Source organism: Pavona decussata, unplaced genomic scaffold (genome assembly GCF_977016875.1).
Source record: "Pavona decussata unplaced genomic scaffold, jaPavDecu1.1 SCAFFOLD_100, whole genome shotgun sequence".
Classification (NCBI taxonomy): Eukaryota; Metazoa; Cnidaria; class Anthozoa; order Scleractinia; family Agariciidae; genus Pavona; species Pavona decussata.
Genome location: NW_028145515.1, coordinates 1761451 through 1781642, shown reverse-complemented (window position 1 = coordinate 1781642; position 20192 = coordinate 1761451). Strand labels below are relative to the sequence as shown.

Sequence of the window (20192 nt, the reverse complement as noted above, 5' to 3'; positions counted from 1 at the left end):
ATGCTACCAATCTCTACAGGAAACACCACGTGGAATGACATGGCAGACGCCGACCGCACTTACCGAAAATTCGACTTAAAGCGAACGGACAAGCTCCTCTATGGACGAACAAAAAACAATCTCCGGTTACGCACACGAAAGATCGTGCGTACTGACCTCCAGAATGACTACATCTGGAGCAAGGCGCCGAACCACGTGGAGGTCATAGTGACGAAGATTTCCCACGGTTCGACCGCCAACACCGAACAAATGCACCGTAGCAGTGCCGTCAAGGTGAAAATTGCTATCTGCTTGAGCGTCAAAAGTAGCCTTCAAGTCAGATTGCAGTCGTTTTACAAATGTATGACCCAAAATAAGTACGTTAGGCACGGCGCTGGACATGGCAACAAGGTGAAATTGAATTAGCGAAAGAATATCACGCACTTCGAACGGGAGAATAACAGATACGGAAACGAAAACTGATGGCGATGACTTGAGAATGCCCAAATCGAGTCGGAATGAAAAGCTTACCTTACTTTCGCAGAGTTCAAATGAATGTCTTCACTCGATGAAAAAGCTGCGTGAATAAAAACAAAACTTTGATTAATTACTTTTGCTTTCGTCAGTCTTCCCGTAAGGGGCGGCCATTTTAATTAATTTAATTACGGTCTTCTGTCGCGAGAAATGGGACCGCGTTGTAAGGTTCGGACTTTCTGTGACTTGTCCGACGACGTGCCGGGAATAAGAAAAGCAAAAGGATCTCTTGTCGGTTTTCATTTGCCGGCAAACCTCATCCCCAGGGTTCTCGCGGAATTCAAAATGGCGAGTGGCGAAGATCTTGGCACACCTTGGAAAAACACTCCACGAATGCCAGAGTCAAGTATTTCAAGTGACAAAATACTCCACGGTTCGTGGAGTATTTTTGCAGCGTGTGGCAGGGTATTCGCCGCCCGCCATTTTGAATTTCGCAAGGATGCTGGAGACCAAAGTGTTTGCTGCCATCAGAGGCCCATGGAAGTAGCTTGAAAAGAGGCGACCGGAAGTAGTAAAGCACCCAGGTTCTACGCAAAATGTCCGTTATTAATCTTCCAACGAGAACTTTTCTAGCGATTATCCTGATGACAATAAGGGCAAAGCAAATCATTTAACCTCCTTGTGGGTCTTCCTAAACTTACGGCTCTTTTTGAGCACCCAGGATGCTTCACACTGTGATAGGTATCTATAAACGTACAAGAAATATTTTACCGAATATGCAAAGGGAGACGTCTCATTTACTTTAGTTTGAACGTTATATAAGTTATTATAACAGCGTTCTGGCACCGATATGACCTTGTAAAATGCAAACGTTTGGAAGCCACTAATTTGGCTAGGTTTCAATAAACTTGGTTATCAAAGAACTTCTTGTTTGACAAGGAGAAAATGAAAAGGGACCATTTCAAAAAATATATATTATGGATAATGTACTTACGCCCTCTTTCTGCGCCCTGCAGGAAATCCTTTTTCATTGACACATATCTATAAGTTCAAAACTTAATTGTGTGTTCATTATCGAGCCTAAAATAATAAATTAAAACTGCACAAGCAACTGTCATATGCTATGTAAACTTTCTCATATTCCTTTATCCACAAATTGCAACATTTGGAACAGTCATAGAAAAAGAACGAAATCGATAAACATCTGACATTTTCCCGACATGAAAACCAGGCTATTTGTGTAACACTATGAGGCAAGTCAGTAAAGTCTTAACGGATTAAGTGAGCCAGATAACCAATCGGCCAATGCCGGTGCCTTGAGGCTACTTCGTGCACACAAGTAAGTTTTCCTCAAGTTCCATTTGAAAATTGTACATTCTTTTGTGTACGACATAACGACAGTTCTTCCTTAACAAGTGTCCGTCTTCAAAACTGGTGTCAGTGCCAATTTTTGAACAAGGAGACCTGCCAAGGAAGGTTGTTAAGGAAAACTTAATTGCGTGCTAAAGACTGTTCGAATTAGCAGGGGAAGATTATCAGAGAAAGCTGTCAGATGTTTAAATGGGCAAATATAACTTTTCAAGGATAACTCGTGGGGAAAAATTGGCCCAGATGAACAAATTAACATTGTCAGAAAAAAAAGCGTGTCAAAGAAACCTTGCTCGAGTGCAAAGACTGTGTTTTGGTCCCTGGGGAAGAACTTGTCGACGGAGGAACTTTGTCAGTCGTTTACATGGACAAATATAACTTTCCAATGATAAATCATCGGAGGAACTGTTGTTCAACCGTTTCACACGAACAAATAAAAATTGTAAAAAAAAATCATAGAAACTGGCTCTATGTGATCCACATAATGGATCTCTATCACAAAGCAACTGGCATTCCTCCCCCTCCCTCCCCCACCCCCCTCTCACTTCGACATTTTCAAAAATCATGAAGTGACCTGTAGAACTTGCTTTAAATGTGGTTACAAAGTTAAATTCTCTCATGCGAGACAAAAGCGCCAGGTCACCTGTTGGAGTTTGTCATAAACAACTGGAGCGTCATTCAAACGATAGGACGTCCCATTATTCTATAGAAAAGTAAAGCGACATTGCTCCGGCTATACTGTAGAAGATCAGAGCCTAGGATTGATTCATAAGGTAGGACTTAACATTTTATCGAATTTCATTGTGTTTGGTGTACAAACGTTTTGGCATCTCAGTTCAAACATTTACTTTCGGTGAATTGTTTATAATTAAACTACAACATTGTTTTCACTATGCCATTTATAGATTTTCCGCTTTACAAAGAAACCAAAAATGGTAACAATAAGTTCGGAGTTTGCAAAAGGTAGGGTTTTACAAAACGTTTCAATTCAGTCGTTTTCCGAAACTGGTTCCTTTCAAATTTTTCTTGGTCATCTTCCTTCTCTGCAAGGATAGAATTTAATACCCGTAAACATATTCTTCAAAAGCTTTTATTTCGTCGTTTCGTAGGTTATGTTTTCTTATGGTAATAAATCACAACAAGAGAGCGAGCCTACAATTAACCTTATAATGTTGGATGTTAACCCCGTTTGCCCGGGGAAAGTCCAGAGCATTTCAATTTACATTAAAGAGAGGCGACTTACAAGTCTCTCTACCGCCTGGAAACAAGCATTAAAAATTGGAATAGTGTACCGTCGTTTAATCTGTTTACTTAGAATCCCAACGGTTATAAAATGTTAAGGATTTATCCAAAATTATCATGCCAACTGAACGAGATGCCGATAGCGATGAGACTTGTTTTCTGTTTCTTTTCTTTTCTTTCCTTTTCTTGTTGTTATTTTAATAACAGGACACTACAAACAGGACAAATAAGCAAATGGTACATAATTTCCGACGTCCATCTCTAATAGAAATGATCATTGGATAATGCAATTTTAGAGTTTTGATTTGCTTAGCGCACACGGGATATCAGCCTTAAACCAATTTACACGAAAAACAGTGACCATTAAGGTTACCCGGTACCTTCAGAGGTGTCTTCAGAGGTGTCTCGCGTCCAAGGGATGTAGCGCGTCCGGTTTAAACTGTAGATACCTGAACCCTTATATCAAATTAAAGCTTATAGAGCTGGCTATCCAACTAAACCAAGAATTTTGAAATAAAATGAATTGCCGAATTTTTAGCGCTGTTTTCTCGAATAAATTTTTTCCACTTGGAGGAGCCACTTCAAAGAGCTAAAACTCAAACGGAATTTATTCGTTTGCCTTCAAATTTGGACAGCAGCTGGTTTAACATATGAACAACAAAAATGTGTCTGCGAATTTTTTATTTCGAAATGTTTTTTCTCCAAGAGCGATTTTTGTATGATAACTCCACATTTTTTAAAACCTATTTCGAAAACGTTCTGTAACTTTTCACTGGAATTGAATATGCCAAAACGCAGACACCTTTTTTTAGCACTCTGGGTTCGGAAACTGAGGAGCAAATTAAATCAGCGAAAAACAAAATTCGCTTTGACTTGTAGCTTTCGAAAGGTGATTTGGACGCTCGCATTTAGAGGTCGTGAAAAATTCGACAATTCTTTTTATTTCAAAATTCTTGGTATCGTTTGATAGCCAGCTCTAGAAGCTTTAATTTGATATAGGGGTTTTGGTATCTACAGTTTAAACCGGACGCGCTACACTGCTTGGACCCGAGACACCTCTGAAGGTCCCGGGTAACCTTAAATCGTCTCCTACTAATTTTTGCAAAATGAAATTCAGGGGACTTTTGGGATGATCATAGCCAACTTGTGAATACTGAATTTAGTTTGGTTTTATTGTTATAATTATTGTAACGCGCATTTGATCATATTTCTAATATTAATTTGCGCGATTTAAGTAATAAATTATTATTATTATTATAACTTTTTTAATAATAAAATGATCTATTTTATTGAATAACGAATAATAAATTATTATTATTATTATTATTATTATCGAAATGAATTGTAAATAGGTTTTCATCGTTCTTTTTTCTACTTTTCACTTGTAAATAGCAATTTGCTTGGAATATGTTAATAAAAACTATTATTATTATTATTATTATTATTATTATTATTATTATTATTATTATTATTATTATTATTATTATTATTATTAACTATACCACAATTTGGAAATCAAATTTAATGATTTTTCCCTCCCAAAAAAGAAGTTCTGGACCTGGAATTTTCAGTTAGCGCCTCTTTTATCCTGAAGGACTAAGGAGGAAAAAAAGTTACTCAGCTACTTTTTTCATATAACTTTGTTTGTCAGCTTCCAAGTCGATCACGAAAAGACGATGGCTCGATCCTTAATTTGTTCAGTTATCTTACTTCAAGCAGCTTTCTTTGTCAAAGGTTAGTAGCGTGGGTACATTTTGAGATTAGTCACATTGCCCGATACGATACGATACGATACGATATGATACTTTATTTTACGTGGGATTTACGCTTAGCTTTATCAGCTAATTTACAGGTAGTCCACGGCCAAGTATATACTAAAAATTAGAAACTAAAAAAGAACAACAATTGATGGTATAAAAACTGTAAAAGCTAAGAACTAAGAATCGGATGAACATTTTTTTCCAATATCAGTCAAAACTGAAGCGATCGGATTTTGTTCTTCACTTCATTAGTGCCTCATTAGTGCCCCAAGAGAAGATTCTATCAAAAACAGACGTTTTTATCGCGCAATGTAATGATTTGTGCTGTAAGAGCCAAAGTTATGGCAATCACAAGCGCGCATACGTAATACATCGCTAAAACATAACAGTTATAGGAAAAGGAAAATAGAAACCGCAATATATCTGAAGAAAACGAGCTAAAATGTTGTTCTTCCAAGGCAATCAACGTACGGCTATTCTTATTCCCGTTCAGGAATAACAGTCAAATATACACTCAGAATATCAGTTCCCAAAAGGAGGTTATTCGGCCTATTCTCATTCAACCGAAAAGCTTCCAAAAGAACTCAATTCCTCTTATTCTGAGAGTAAACTGTATTCCGTTCATTCTACTATCAGGATTTGAGAATGCAAGGAATACTATTCGATCTGTTAAAAACAGAATATAGCTCCCAAAAGAACATGATTTAAGTTATGTATCCCTATTCTGGAATAGTCCCTAAAGAACGCGCCCTTAATCGATCTCAACGTTTTTCGTGTGATGGTCCCGGTACAATGTGCCTACGCAATGATGTGCCCTTACCTTACCATGCATTATGAATTACACCATAACATGCCAATAAGGGTTAGTTATGTGGGTGACTATATGTATAGGAAATCGTATAAACGCGCTCGTGCAATTTTGAGAACTTTCAAAACATCACTCGTGCCCATAAATCACGAAATGCACGAGCAGGTTCATACGATTTTTTATTTATTATATTCTCAACAAAATTACTCCATCGCGCTACTCTGCACGCCTTACGTACTACAAAAAACACTTCAATGAGTTCCAAAATGCTCACATGTTTTACTTGAACCAATCAAAAATGTAATGTTGTGACAGGTAAATCAAGCGTGAAGTTCTTGAAAGTTTCTCAGAAAATATTACAAGCTGAACTCAAAAGCTAAATTTCAGTTATTAAAAGCGGCAAGCCCGCTAATCTGTTTTCAAATGTTTGATCTCAATCGGCCTCAGGGAATAACATTCTGACTTGCAGACTTTGGTGAACTGCATTGCCCCTGAATCACGTTAAATGTGACTTGACAGTTGTGAAAGTTGTTCACAGTGAAAGCATGGCCACTTGTTTTCACCTGTTCACACGTTGAAGACGTTGCAGGAGAAGACCACATTGGTAGACCAAGAAAACTGCTGGAGGATGCTGACTGTGGAGTCATGCTGATAATGTTTGAAAGCTGTCGCTGTTCCTTCTCGCTACCTTCATCGTAGTCGTTAAGAGACTTTTCACTTGCGTGGCCGCTCACCTGGATTATCGACTGCCTCTCGACGCTTGCTGCTCTGAGTTTCTTCACAACTGTCTTCCTCGCGGTGTGGTTAGTCAATTTTTTCTTTCTTGTTTCCAGAGCTGTGTTCTTGACGACGCTCTTCATCATATTGTCGATGCTGTTTTCGCCGAGCCGCTGCTTCTTGTACCAAACATTTGTTTTGGGATTTTCAATTATGGCGAGGTAAAAAGGACGTTTGTCTCGCAGCTCTTGAGGACGTCTACTAAGGTATTGCTTCAGTAACTCAACAGGCCATCTCTGACCGCCAGTAGCGAACATTTTTTAGCAGAACACTACGATGTTTTGTGTTCAGTCCTCCCTGCCTCGTCTTTGTAGGATTTTCTTTAAATGTGACGTACTCTGTGCCGCTGTCGTCCCCACAAAAATTGAAGTCCTCGACTTCCATTGAATGGTGTTCCTGTCTTACCCTCAGGCCAAAATGTTGAGTCAAGATCCACCACATCGTCTGGGAAAGAACTCTTGGACTACAGTCGACGAGACTTTGTTTACCCCATAGCATTTTTTCTTCTTCGGCTGTCAGTGAGTTCGCGGCGTTGGCTCTCTTGCCTTGTTGACGGAGACACTTCACCTTTCCTTCGAGTGCCAACTTCGACTGGTGAAACTCCCGGTCTCGTATAATAGAGTACTTGTAGTCATGCTCTTTTAAATAGCGGTCGAGGGCTGCCAGTATGGATTTTAAACTCTCAGGTTTGTACTCAAACCCGTCTTTTGTGCGTATTTCTGTGTAGAAGATTTGCAACATTTTATCCAGTTGTTCGTGTTCGTATTCTTCCATTTTTGGGTTTACTTTTCGTTGAGTCGCCCTTGTTTGCCAGGCATTTAACCAGGTCTGTGTAGCTTTCAACGTGTTTTTGTTTTTCGCATTTTCTTTAAGTTGCTCAACGATGTTTCGGTTTGACAAAGCAAACCGACGGTCAGCCATTTTTTTTTTTTATAATTTGGTGTTCAAATTTGGCTCTTTCTCGGTGTTTCCATGGCAACTTCTCCGTATTGCACTCTATAACCTATTTATGCTTTCATCATTGACCAATCAGAAACGCGATCATTATTTTGTTGAGTATATAATAAGGCCCCTTATCATGATTTACTTGTCCCTAACCTAACCTAATCCTAACCCTCCATATAGTCACCTAACCCCCCATATAGTTACCCTTACCTTACCATGAATTATTTGCCAATGATGTACTCTTCCTCCAAGGTCCGTTTAGGAGCTTTATCGGACATCTTCTTCCATGATATGCGTAAGATTTGTCGAGGAATAGCCTACGAACTCTCAGTAAATCGTAAAACAGTCAAGCCAACTTGATTCTTGCAGGTTGTGATCACTGTGAGTGCGATGAAGGGGGAGCACTTTCGTCCTGCCAGCTTGCAGCACCTCACTGTAAACCACATCATGATCTTCTCATAGAAGCAACAAGCTGTGATTCCAGAGGATTGAGGTGCTGCCGAATGACTTGTGATGGTCCGGGTACAATGTGCCTACCCAATGATGCACCTAATACTGATTTAGGGCCTAACAAGTGTAAGGAGGGGTACAAATGTGTCAAGGCTCCTTCACGACTAAAGAGAAGGTTCCAGTTATCTTGATGTGTTCGTATTTAACTACGTCTTTAGCGCGCGGGATGTTTAACTAAAGTAAAGAGAACAGTTTATGTCCCAATGAGGACAATTCGGTAGCTTACTTAATTAACGACTCTATTGTACCAGGAGTTCCATCAAGAATAACTGCTATATGAGAGAAGCTATGTGCGTGTGTTCTAAGAACTTTGTTTAATCCTCAGACAACAATTATTAAGCCAGAAAGCCTTAGCTACAGTAGCGCTTTACTAAAAACAAGTTCTTTACGCCTTTTCTCTCTTCTCCACAGAGGCTCCTTCATAAAAATGGAGCGAAAAGTCACATATGGGAAGACAAATAGGGAGCGCGGGAGACTTCCCGTCGTTCCCCGCGCTCCTCGTTATTTCACTCTCTCCAGTCCCTTTTTTGTCTCCGCACGAGCGTGAAAGAGGCCGCTGAGGAGAAGAGACTGGGGCCTTTTTGTAAAGGATATTAATAATTTAATGATTTTTTTTTTATTTCTTATAATTTCAATGATTTTTACCATTTCCAAATAAAAGTTCCATTATTGATCTTGTTTTTGTAGTTTTCATCATGCAGCGCTTATACTTCATTTTGGAGCAAATCCGAAACCGTCGAAGATTCGGACAGAGGTAGTGCCTGTGGTCTCAAAATTCCAACAATCTGTTTGAAAGGGTACCTACGTACTAGAGATAGCATTTTGCAACTACAGTGGGACCCCGATTTTACGATCGTCGATCTATTAAAACGATATTCCCGATTTAACGATCAACATTCCGTGTCCCGGCAAAAGTTATTTCTAGTTATTTCTATACTTTCTAGCTGATTACAGAGGTTAAATAAACTGTAGGTTTCAATTCTGTGAAATATTAGAGTTTCGTAATTGGTCTCTGCTTCCCAGGTCAGTTTGAGGCAAGAAAATTTTATCTTCATGTCAAACGGTGAGTTCTGCATGCGTAATTGAACATGCTTTTGCCGAAATCCTTGGATATTTCTAAAGTGGTTTTTAACCACTTAAAATAGGTTAATTGGCAAATTTTTCATTAGAAAAGAAAAACTCATTGATTTGTGTTCTCCAAAATATTCCAATGAAGAGTGTATGTAAAAAAACATTTCCACATTCCATGTAGCTGGAGTACCCCTCTTTGGGACAGGGGTGGGAGGTTCACCATTCTGGCACCGCTTTAAAGTTGAATTGAAAGAAATGACAGTCATTACAATTCTCCACTTTTAAGCAGGAGTGTGTGTAATATTTTGTTAGAATAAGCACCTTGCAATTACTAAACAGACTAGCTCCTGTCAGTTACTCAACTGATAGTCACAACATTATATTGTGCCGTCTACTATCACCGATACAAGAGTTGGAGAGACCCTTTTACAAAGGTTAAATTCGTACTTGTTAAACGTTTTAACACAAACTTTAATGTTTAAACTTTGTGGAAAATAAATTCATATTTGTTATACTGAAATTGGGAAAATTATCCTCTTGGGGAAATTCAAACATGCTTGAGCCTTTTCTGACCTAATCGACTGAGGGCGATTTCGGGTGACTTTGGGCCACTTAGGTTCCCGTGCAGGCCTAGTCTTGGCGCCTGGAAATCCACCTCGTACGGACGTATTAACATCAATGCTGAACGTCCCTTCAACCAAACCACTCAAAGCCAAGGCAAACAAATGATGACGATGATGATGATGATGATGATGATGATGATGATGATGATGATGATGATGATGTTCTACCTTCGATAACGATGGTCACCATAACTTCACTGGTTGGCTGGGTGCTAACGAAGGAGGCTGGTTATTTCAATCTGGGCACGGAACTGTCTGCCGAAGATTGTGCACTTTGAGCCGCTGGGTGACTGGGTAGAAGGGCTAGCAGCTCTGACGCCTTCCGCTCTGCCCGTTTACTTTCAGCCGTGGCTCTGTGACGCTGTTCAGCTGAAAAGGCTCCATTACTGGTCAGGCTGCGCCATGATGGTTACTTTAAAGTAAGGTCTTCCCAGGCTTCGACAGGAGTTTCTAAGCTCTTAAGGGTGTTCTTGAGGCCGAGCTTGGTCGTCCAACTTTGCTCTTTCCTTCTGCCAATTCGCCGTACAAGAGCACGTTGGGGATACGCTGGTCATTCACGAAGCAGGACATGTAGTAACTACATGTCCATCCTAGCTTGCCTGTGCCTTCTCTAAGAGAGTGTGTATGCTGGACATGTTGCACTTTCAACATTAAAATCATGTCTGGGCACTGGTTTGGGTAGCAGAATAAACCAACTCTTATGCAATTCTGAAAGGATTGAAAGTGGTGACCAGATGGATTTGTGCACGTTTTGCTTCAACTCTTAAAATTATTTTGGTTTTGAAAATTTTGAAGCACTTTTTGAGGACAAAAAATAAAGAGGTTTCTAAGTTAGCACTGCGTGCTTTGTATATTTGCTTCGCTCATTGATTCTGTCCTCAAACATCAAATTTGATAAGTCTTCAAACATGTAAAACAACGAAATTACTATTTTTTTATGTTTCCAAAGGAGGGTGTGCCATCAACTTGCGTGCAGCTACAATAGCTCTCTTCCCAGTAGTCGACAATAATCAAGTCCTGTTAAAAATGTTAAGCTCTTCATTTACGTGGTGAGATATTTGTGGTCATTACAAACCTTGTTCGGTTCGGAATATTAACCTCGTAAAGGAACTCCACTACGTTCACCCACCTAAAACACGAAAAAAAAATCAATTTTCTGGTATCCAGTCATCTTACCTGACATTATAAGCCAAAGGCAAGAAGATAAGCCAGAACTTTATGATTTATTTATTTATTTATTTTTATTTTATAAGTTACATCTCCACAATAAAAACTTGTGCACTTGTTACAAAACATCTCCTGAGCTGACTGTGTGGGAGGCACCCAAACCTGCTTTCACTTCAAACTGACTCTACCCTCTTCCATTACAATGTCAAACCACTGATAACAATCCAAAAATGTTTTGGTTTTTGTTAGTTTCTGGAACAGAGTAACTGTTTTACTCCATTCCGAACATCACTCATTCTCCAAAGGTAAAGAAATGGGTTCAGAGAAGACGATAAAAATAGGAACACCCTGGAAGCGCTAAATGCCACATTTTTTCCGGAGTAAGACCCCGCACTTCCACGAATAAACACCCCAGTAGTGATGACAAAAGGTAGGAAACAGACACAATACAAAGCCAGGACATATAAGATCGTAATCACAGATTTTTTGTACTTTATCAGGTTTATCGTGGGTCGGGCAAAATTTTGAGACGACCCGTTCAAGGCTTGCACATGTAGTTGTTGACTACGAATAATTCGTAAGACGTTAAAGTAAGGAACGAATGTGATTAAGAAAGACCATGACATTGTTGTTATAATCGTAATATATGACATACTCCTGACTGATCCGGGCTTTGCGGTTACCAGTGAACAAGATACAACTAGAGGGGTCGGCATGACCAAAAATACGATGACGCTTAAGCAATTACGGAGCGACGCAAGCGCCAATGGTCGTCGAGACATGTGCAGCCATCGTTCCACTGCCATGAGCGTTAAAATAAGCATTGAAACGGTTTTAACATACGTGGCAGTGGCATCCGCGATTGTTTCAAAAGCGACATATAGCAATGGCCTATCGAAGGGTATCCTGGCATCTGAAGTGTAAAGTAAAATGCTTACCGCATTGATAGGCTGAGCAATTAGTCCTGTGCAGAAATCGGTGAATGCTAATCCACTTAGAAGAGTATGGAAACCCGTTCTCTGCAAAACCGTCTTCCAAATCGTCACCAAAATCAAGGCATTACCCACCACTGCAACTGGAGACAAAACAGCGATAATGATTGAACTCTTGAAATTACCCAAAAAGGGGTAAAACTTTCCCTTACTGTAATTATATTTGGAGATACCAGAGATCAAAGAATTACTCCATGAAGAACAAGTTGTATTGTTTGACATGGCTTAGCGTTGTTGTACAAACGTCGAAGTGAGACTTGGCATGTAACTGTCCTACTTTATGACTTTCACCGAGCTCCAGTTGCCAACAACAACAATAACTACAAGTTCAATTAATCATTTTCCTGTAATCTCCTGCAAAGCCCATTTATCCGTGTAAAATGCAAATTCAGTTACCCATTCAGACGTGGCACGTTGTTGACACAAGAAAATGAAAAATGAAAAATGAAAAAATGTTTCCTACCAGAGAGCCGGATAGTTTTGGATGCTTATTAACCTGTCGTCACAGAAGTTTGAATTAAGGTTTCTAACATCAAAAACACGCATATCAGGACGTACAGTGTTTTGACTCGTGGTTGAGAAAGGCCTCTTACAAAAGGGAAATAATTGAAGCAATTTATTTTCACCAAAACAGGATTTTGTTGTTTATTCGGGTGAAAATGAAATGGCTAACCCATTGAATACGCTGTTATTAAGTCCGGATAGCAGGTGATCCAATTTAATGTAATCCCAGGATAGAAAAGAAATAAAGGATCTTTTTAATTAACAGCACCTTAATTAAAACAGTTCAGTTGTGCCATTGCCAAGTTGGCCATCAAAAAGTCTTCTATTTGACTCTAGGTTGCATTTTTTTCCAAAAGAAAAAAAAAATAAATAAAAAATAAATAAATAAAGTGACTCCTGTTACCACTTCATTTCAATCAAAACACGAGTTATCATTAAACAGGTCTTTGAGCACTGAATTTATTTCTATTCCTGAGAGACAATTTAAAATTGACATTGCTTGATAATAGCAATAACTTGAAGCGCTTCTTGACATAGTGAATGGAAAAAACCTTATTAAAACTGGCCACGGACGGGATGAATTAAATACACAATTTTCACTTTTCACTTAGTCAAGCTGTGGGTCTGTTGTGAATCCGTTTTCAGGAGAGCTGTTCATTGTTGTTGTTCATTATTCAATATTGTCTACGCGATACGAAGATTTGAAAATACTGGTTTAGCTGCTCAGACCCGATCCGTTCTCTGGTAAATCACGCCTAAAACTGAAGAAAGCAAAGCTATGCCGAACAACACGACTTTTTCTCAGCTTTCCATTCCTCATAACATTTAGTTCGTAAGCTCTATCACCATCGTTACTTTATCACCGGTGGCAGTGTTGGTAAATGCCTTGGTTGTTGCGGCGATTTGGAAGACATTCCAGAGGGCACCTTTCCATGTTCTTCTGGGCGGATTAGTGATCATCGATCCATGCACGGGACTTATCGTCCAACCTTTGTTTGCTGGAAACTCTTTGCTGCGGTTTATCTACCCTGAGAAATTTGTAAACAGATCAGCATTATGGGCAAAAAGCGAAGATGGAATCGTCATCTACTTCATTTTTCTCACGTTATTCATTTTCACTGTGATGTCTGTAGAACGATGGTTGTACATGTCTTGACAAACTTCACCGACACTGCTTCGTCGTCGATGTTTGACCGCGATCGTTTTTCTGCTTCTTCCAATTCCCTTGGTTGTTTTTCGTTGTCTACAAAAAAGCGTTTGGACAACGCATGTACTTTTTATTTGTGGCGGTGATGCTGTGCTGTTTTATAACAACCCTTGCTTATTTTAAGGTTATAAGGCTCGTCCGACTACATATTTAAACAACAAGTTCGAACCAATACACAATCTGAGAATTTCTGTCGACCAGCCATAAATTTGGAGAAGTACAGGAAATGCGTGTTCACAATTTTATACATTCTATCCTTGTTCTATTTCCGTTTCCATCTTATCATATCTCTTGGGCTTCTTATTCACGTAGATTTTCGATCCGCAAAAAACCCTGGCATCTAAATGTATGTTTCTTTTACGCTACTGTTTTAGTCTTCCTCTCTAAACCCGTGCCTCTACATCTGGAGAATGAACAAATAGTTATTCTGCTCGAGCAACCAATGAAATTTTCCATGCAAAATTTGATGTTTAAGCAGAGAAAAGAGATTGTAAATTTGGAATTAATTTCTTCTAATGCTGGAAGACTCAGTGCTTAGGAATCGTAAATGATGGATCAGAGCATTAACTCTCTGTTGTATGTTTTTTAAAGTATTAAAGTGAAACGATGAAAATCCTACTGAACGTTAGCCCTAGCAAGGAAATGGGTTACTGCACGAGGCAAAGAAAAAAATCTTTGACCTCGGCGGGAATCGAACCCACGACCTCCAGATTTGATCGTCTGTTGCTCTGCCGACTGAGTTACGAGTCTATTCAAGCTGTTTAATTCTCTTCAAACTGGATTGCAAAATTATGACTTTTCCACACAAAACAGAAATTATTTCAGGCTATTTGCTTCTGTAGCTCAGTCATGCACAGGAATAATTTTTAAATAGCTTTGAGGATCGATGAAAAATCTTTTTACATATTTCCATTCAATATCTATTTCACCGCACCGATCTATTGTTAACATATCCTTTGTTTTTCTGTGTCGATTTTATTGGAAAATCTATAAACTGAAACATAAGTTGTAAGGCAACAAGAAGGGATCCGATTTCTAGCGTAAGCTCAAAAACATAAACTATCTTTGAAAAATTAGAAAGTTCATCGTTGTCTTATCGTTACGTTACCGACATGAAAACACTGGGCCCAGTTGTTTAAAGCCCGATTAAACTAATTAAACCAACGTGTTAACTTTGACTCGAGTTTAATTACAAATCAATAAATTAAAGATTCTTCGAAAAGAGTTTTGGCCATCAGTTTTGACTTAGACTCTTTTTTGCCTTTAGCTTAAGATTAGCCTTTAGAACCATTTTTAACGAGCGAGAAGAAAACCTCGATTAAGTTTTAATCGTAGATTAGCGTTTATCGGCTTTCGAACAACTGGGTCCAGGCTATTTGTGTAACACTAGGAGGCAAGTTAAAGTCTTGAAGGATTTAGTGATCCAGATAACTAATCGGCCAATGCCGGCGGTTTGAGCCTATTTCGTGCACTAATGTAAGTTTTCTTCAACAAGTTACGTTTGAAAAATTGTACATACTTCTGTGTGCGGCAGAACGACAGTTCTTCCTTAACAAGTGTCCTTGTTCAAAACTGGTGTCAGTGCCAAGTTTTGAACAAGAAGACCTGCCAAGGAATGTTGTTTAGGAAAACTTTCTCGCGGGCTAAAGCCTTTTGGAATTAGCAGGGAAAATTATCAGAGAAAGCTGTCAGATGCTTCAATAATAACTCCTGGGGAAAAATTGGTCCAGAAGAGCAAACTTTGCTCGAGTGCCACTGAAGACTGTATATGGGTCGCTATGGAAGAACTTGTCGAGAAACTTTGTTAGTCGTTTACATGGACAAATATAACTTGCCAATGATTAATAATCGGAGGAACTGTTGTTCAACCGTTTCACACCAATAAATAAAAATTGAAAAAGAAAATCATAGAAACTGGCTCTATGTGATCCACATAATGGATCTCTATCACCCCCTGATCACAAGGCAACTGGAATTCCTCCCTCTCCCCCCCCCCCCCCCCCCCTTCAGTCACTTCGACATTTGTAAGGATCAAGTGAACTGTAGATGTGCTTTAGATGTGGTTACAAAGCAGTTAAATTCTCTCATGCGAGACAAAAGCGCCTGGACCGTCATTCAAACGATAGGACGTCTCATTATTCCATGGAAAGGTGAAGCGACATTGTTCCAGCTATACTTTAAAAGATCAGAGCCTAGGATTGATTTATAAGGTAGGACTTTATTGAATTACATCGTGTTTGGTGTACAAACATTTTGGTATCTCAAATCAAACATTTACTTTCGGTGAATTTTTTATAATTAAATCACAACATTCTTTTGACTATAACCGGCATTTATTGATGTTCCGTTTATCAGCGAAACCAAAAATGGTAACATTAAGTCGGAGTTTGCAAAAGGTAGGGTTTTTCAAAACGTTTTAATTCAGTCGTTTTCCAAAACTGGTTCCTTTCAAATTTTTCTTGGTCATCTTCCTTCTGTACAATGATTGAATTTAATACCCGTAAACATATTCTTCAAAAGCTTTATTTCGTCGTTTGGTATGTTATGTTTTCTTATGGTAATAAATCACAACAAGAGAGCAAGCCTACAATTAACCTTATAATATTGGATGTTAACCCTGTTTGCCCGGGGAAAGTCCAGAGCATTTCAATTTACATTAAAGAGAAGTCTCTCTACCGTTTGGAGAAAGGAAAGAACAATGCATAATGAGATGCAGGCACGCAAAAACCACCAGCGTGTTTGTGGTCTTTTTATTACTTATTGCTGCCTCCCCTCTGAAATACGACCACAAGGGTACATGTGTAAGACCTCACACTTTCTACAGGCCGGGTTTAGAGTTGCCTGCGCATTTTACTCGCTGGAACATTAGGATATTTGGTTGTTTCCCGTCTTCAGTGATCGGCTGGACTGAGACCATTTGCATAAGGAACAATGCCACGTTATTAGCTGGAGCTGAAGTATTGTTTTTCTCTTCATGGAACAGTGATCTCTCTAATGGTGTTTTTCATACCAATCTGCTTAATGGGTCAGCTCGTATTACATTTTCCCAATGTCCACGGATCAGCTACTACGTTCTACCCGAGTTTCTGGGAATTTCGCATGAGTTTGATTTCTCGTGCTGGTTACGCCTACGTTAGGCACAGGCGTCCAACAGCCTATTATGCAAATTCATGTGCCTCATTCCATCAAGTGTTAATTAAATTGGCGATTTGGTCTTCAAACTTAATCCTGGTCCTGAGGGATGCGGCATATCAACAATTGTGAAACCACTTCATCAAAATAGTGGAACTTTACGGGCGCCTCAAGCTCGTTCTTCATTGTTTAAATCTACAACTAGGAATGTCTTAAACCTCACTAAAGAGCATTGTTTGTCTGCCAACTACGTGAGTGGGGTCTTTTTGTCATTTTGTCACATGAAAGCTCAGTCGGTGCGCAACAAGACAGCCAATTTTGTACATTACACTCTGTTTTTTTTTATAAGAACCTTTTTTTATAAGAACGTCGAGGCTGAGATTAGCCAAAATTTTAAGAACGTATTAAGAACATTCCACAGGCTGAGAGTCGATTAAGAACGTTTTTATTTTGCTAATCTGTATATAAAATCGACCGACATTTGGCGAGTTGTTGGTCCAAACGTCAACTTCCCGCAAGATACGGCTTGTGATCGTCTACCGTCCACAGAATTCTGATGACCACCACAGGGTTCCCATTAACAATTTTCGGGTAGATTTTTCTGACCTGATGGAGTCCACTATTTTATCTAAAGAGTCTTTGATTGTCTTTAGTGATTACAACATACATGTGGATGTTCCTAATGACACTGATGCGCTTACGTTTTTAGATCTGCTTGAGTCTCTTGGTTTGGAGCAGCATGTGACAGAGCCAACCCACATAGATTTTTCTCAATTGATTGAAAACATTACTTACAAAAACAAAATAACAAGATAACGTTTAAAGCTTAACCTAGTTACATGCTGACTTTCAGACACTTTACAGAATTAACACATACACACACTTGCATATAAATACACACTGCACGTGAAGTTTGAAACTAAAATTATTTACAAGTCTTTACACAGCATTCTTCACGAACTGAGGAACACGTGCATACAAATTACAAAAACACAGGGGCCCAAGATTTAACAAATTGTTCTAATTTATTATTTGCAACTGCTAATGTTCGCATAACAGAGATTTTGTTTTTCAGGCGTACAAAAAAACTTTCAAAGTTTAAAATGACATTGCAAACACTAGTGCTAAAAATGTGGTAATTGGCAATAACGGGGGCGTAATTAAACGCTGACCAGTTGTTTGATTTTTGGTGCCAGCCATACAGAATCAGACTTTCAGAGAGATTTATGTGTTCTTGGTATGTTTTGTGCCACCATCGCGTAAAGAGGTTCCAAAACGTGTAGGAAATGTTATAGGTAAACAGCATGTGCAATAATGATTGACTTTCGTAGTTGCATAGCGGGCAAATGTCAATGTCCTTTATACCAGCAAGAAACAAACTGAACTGCGTAGGTAGGATGTTGTGAATAACTTTGAACTGAAAGATTATAAGCTTTGGTTCATGCAAGATTCGGAAGGGGGAGCATATAGACGTTTTGGATGTTTTCTGTGGTGAAGCCGTAATTTAAAATTTTATTCTCACCGGTTGGAATCAAATAAGATTTGCTAAGTAAAGTCGAATATGCAATTTCAGTAGACGGAAGTGAGAGAGATTGTACCTTTGAAGAGACTGTGTTGGGGAATTTTACTTTCCATATTTTTTGAATGGCTTGCAGTATACTATAAAATGTAGTGAAGGGTACTTCAAGGTTAAGTTTTGCTTTGAGCTCAGTTAGTGATAGAAAATACAAATAATTCCTTTATTTACCCAGGAGTCGTAAAAAATTGGTTTTCCATCCACTAGGATGTCACGATTATTCCAGATTATTTGCTTCTCAGCCGATACTTCATGGTTTGTTACAAGTTTAAAGCTTTGCCAGTAACTCAAGATAGTACGGTATAATTCGGGGAGGTTTTATAAATCGAATAGTTTGATATCATATTGGCACTTGATGAAAAACGTAAGACCGCCATACTGATTTAGAGCGTATTCTGGGACTATTTTCCATGAAGCGTCACAATTTTCTATAATTCTTTTAACTCAGGCTATTTTAAGTGATCGTTCCATCAATTCAAAATCGACCATCTTTAAACCACCGCATTTTTTCTCAGGAATAATAGTTTTTCTTTTAATTTTAGCTGGTTTGTTATCCCATATGAAGTTAAAAATAATTTTGTTAATTTTTTTCTACGAGACCTTTCGGTACAGACAATTGTTGGCTTCACACTACAAGCTAAGTTAGTTTCAAGTAAGCACTTGATTCAAGTGCACTTGAAAATCTCAAGTCGCACTTTGGAAAACTTGGCTTCACACCTGGCCCCAGTTGTTCAAAGGCCGGATAACTTTATCCGCTGGGTAAGGCACTATTCAGGGTCTAAAATATACTTCACGTTCAACGTTGTCCAAGGTTTTCGTACATTCCCAAACTTAACTGTGGTTAGAGTGTGCATATTCACTTGTACAAGAGGAAATACTGAAGTCTTTTCCCAGATTGAAACTGTCGGATAGTGACTTATCCACAGGATAAAGTTATCCGGCCTTTGAACAACTGGGGCCTGGTGACAAAGTATACGCTTGAAGCACAAGCTGTCAATCATCGTTCGCGGTAAAATCAGAAATGCGACTGCTCGCCGGAAAATCATGAAGCCTTTACAACGTAAAAACGTTTTGTGTTGTTTACTCTTTATTTTGTCTTTAATTTTAACTCAGAGAGTTTTAACATTACAGGAAATGCATAGGTACTTCATTGTTTACGAGTACTTGGCGACAAAACAAAAGAACAGGCGACATCTTCTGAACTGAAAATCGATGGTTCAGGCTGTCCGTAAAGATGAAATTCAAATAAGATCTTAAGTTTAAATCGGCTTTTCCTTCTTTTTTATGTTTACTTACAAAAAAGACTGTTCCATAGAGTCCTCTTACTGCGAGGCGTATCTCCAACCATCCATTTTGATTTTTTTTTTTTAATTAATTTTAGTTCACGGCAAAATGTTTATCTGTCCTGGCACCGCAGCACGTGGCTTTCAATTGGTTTCCCTTTCCCTATTGGTCAAGTACGTTCTCAAGTGTGGTGTTGGCCATACTTGGCGGCGTACTTTGGCTTCTTTGAACTGCGAAAGTTTCCATGGTCACTAAGTAAAGTTCAAGTTGGTAGGTTTTACCCCTTCACACTCAAAGTAGGTTTCAAGTGCACTTAGATTATACTTACAAGCTCTAGTGTGAAGCCCCCTATTAAGGAAGCACTGTAAATTAGTTTCGATAAGCCTAATGTTTTAACAATATTTATTTTGCCCATTAAGGTGAGCTTTCTTCGTTTCCAGTTGTTCACGGTTTTTTCCAATGTGGTTATCTTCTCCTCAAAGTTAAGTACATTCGCGCGTAGCACATAGATGGTCACACCCTGAATCTTGCTATGACAAGAAAGATTGAGGATATTTTCGCGCGTACACCACGCGCCTGTCGTTATTTCTCCGATCACGCATGCAGCTGTACGTTGTGATGTTGCCATCAGTAAGCCTTCATTTCAGACTAGGATAATAAGGTTTAGAAAAACTAAATCCCTGGTCGCTGAGAGCCTATCGAATGATGTAGTACTTACAGGGTTATGTGATCGAGGTAATAGCGAACCCATCACCCCACTGGACTTGGATGTA

The 20192-nt window shown here is 39.0% G+C and overlaps 1 protein-coding gene and 1 pseudogene across 1 annotated transcript; one reads left to right on the top strand and one right to left on the bottom strand.

Moving 5' to 3' along the window:
* The first annotated feature begins 2472 nt into the window (after positions 1-2472).
* Positions 2473-9003, top strand: LOC146472278 (uncharacterized). The gene is made up of 3 exons (XM_085119762.1): positions 2473-2594; positions 4715-4797; positions 7723-9003. Exons 2-3 carry the CDS (start codon positions 4740-4742, stop codon positions 7992-7994), a joined length of 330 nt encoding a protein of 109 aa, XP_084975888.1. The 5' UTR covers positions 2473-2594; positions 4715-4739; the 3' UTR covers positions 7995-9003.
* On the bottom strand, positions 6037-7329 carry LOC146472279 (uncharacterized protein KIAA1958-like; annotated as a pseudogene).
* Positions 9004-20192: the final 11189 nt, after the last annotated feature.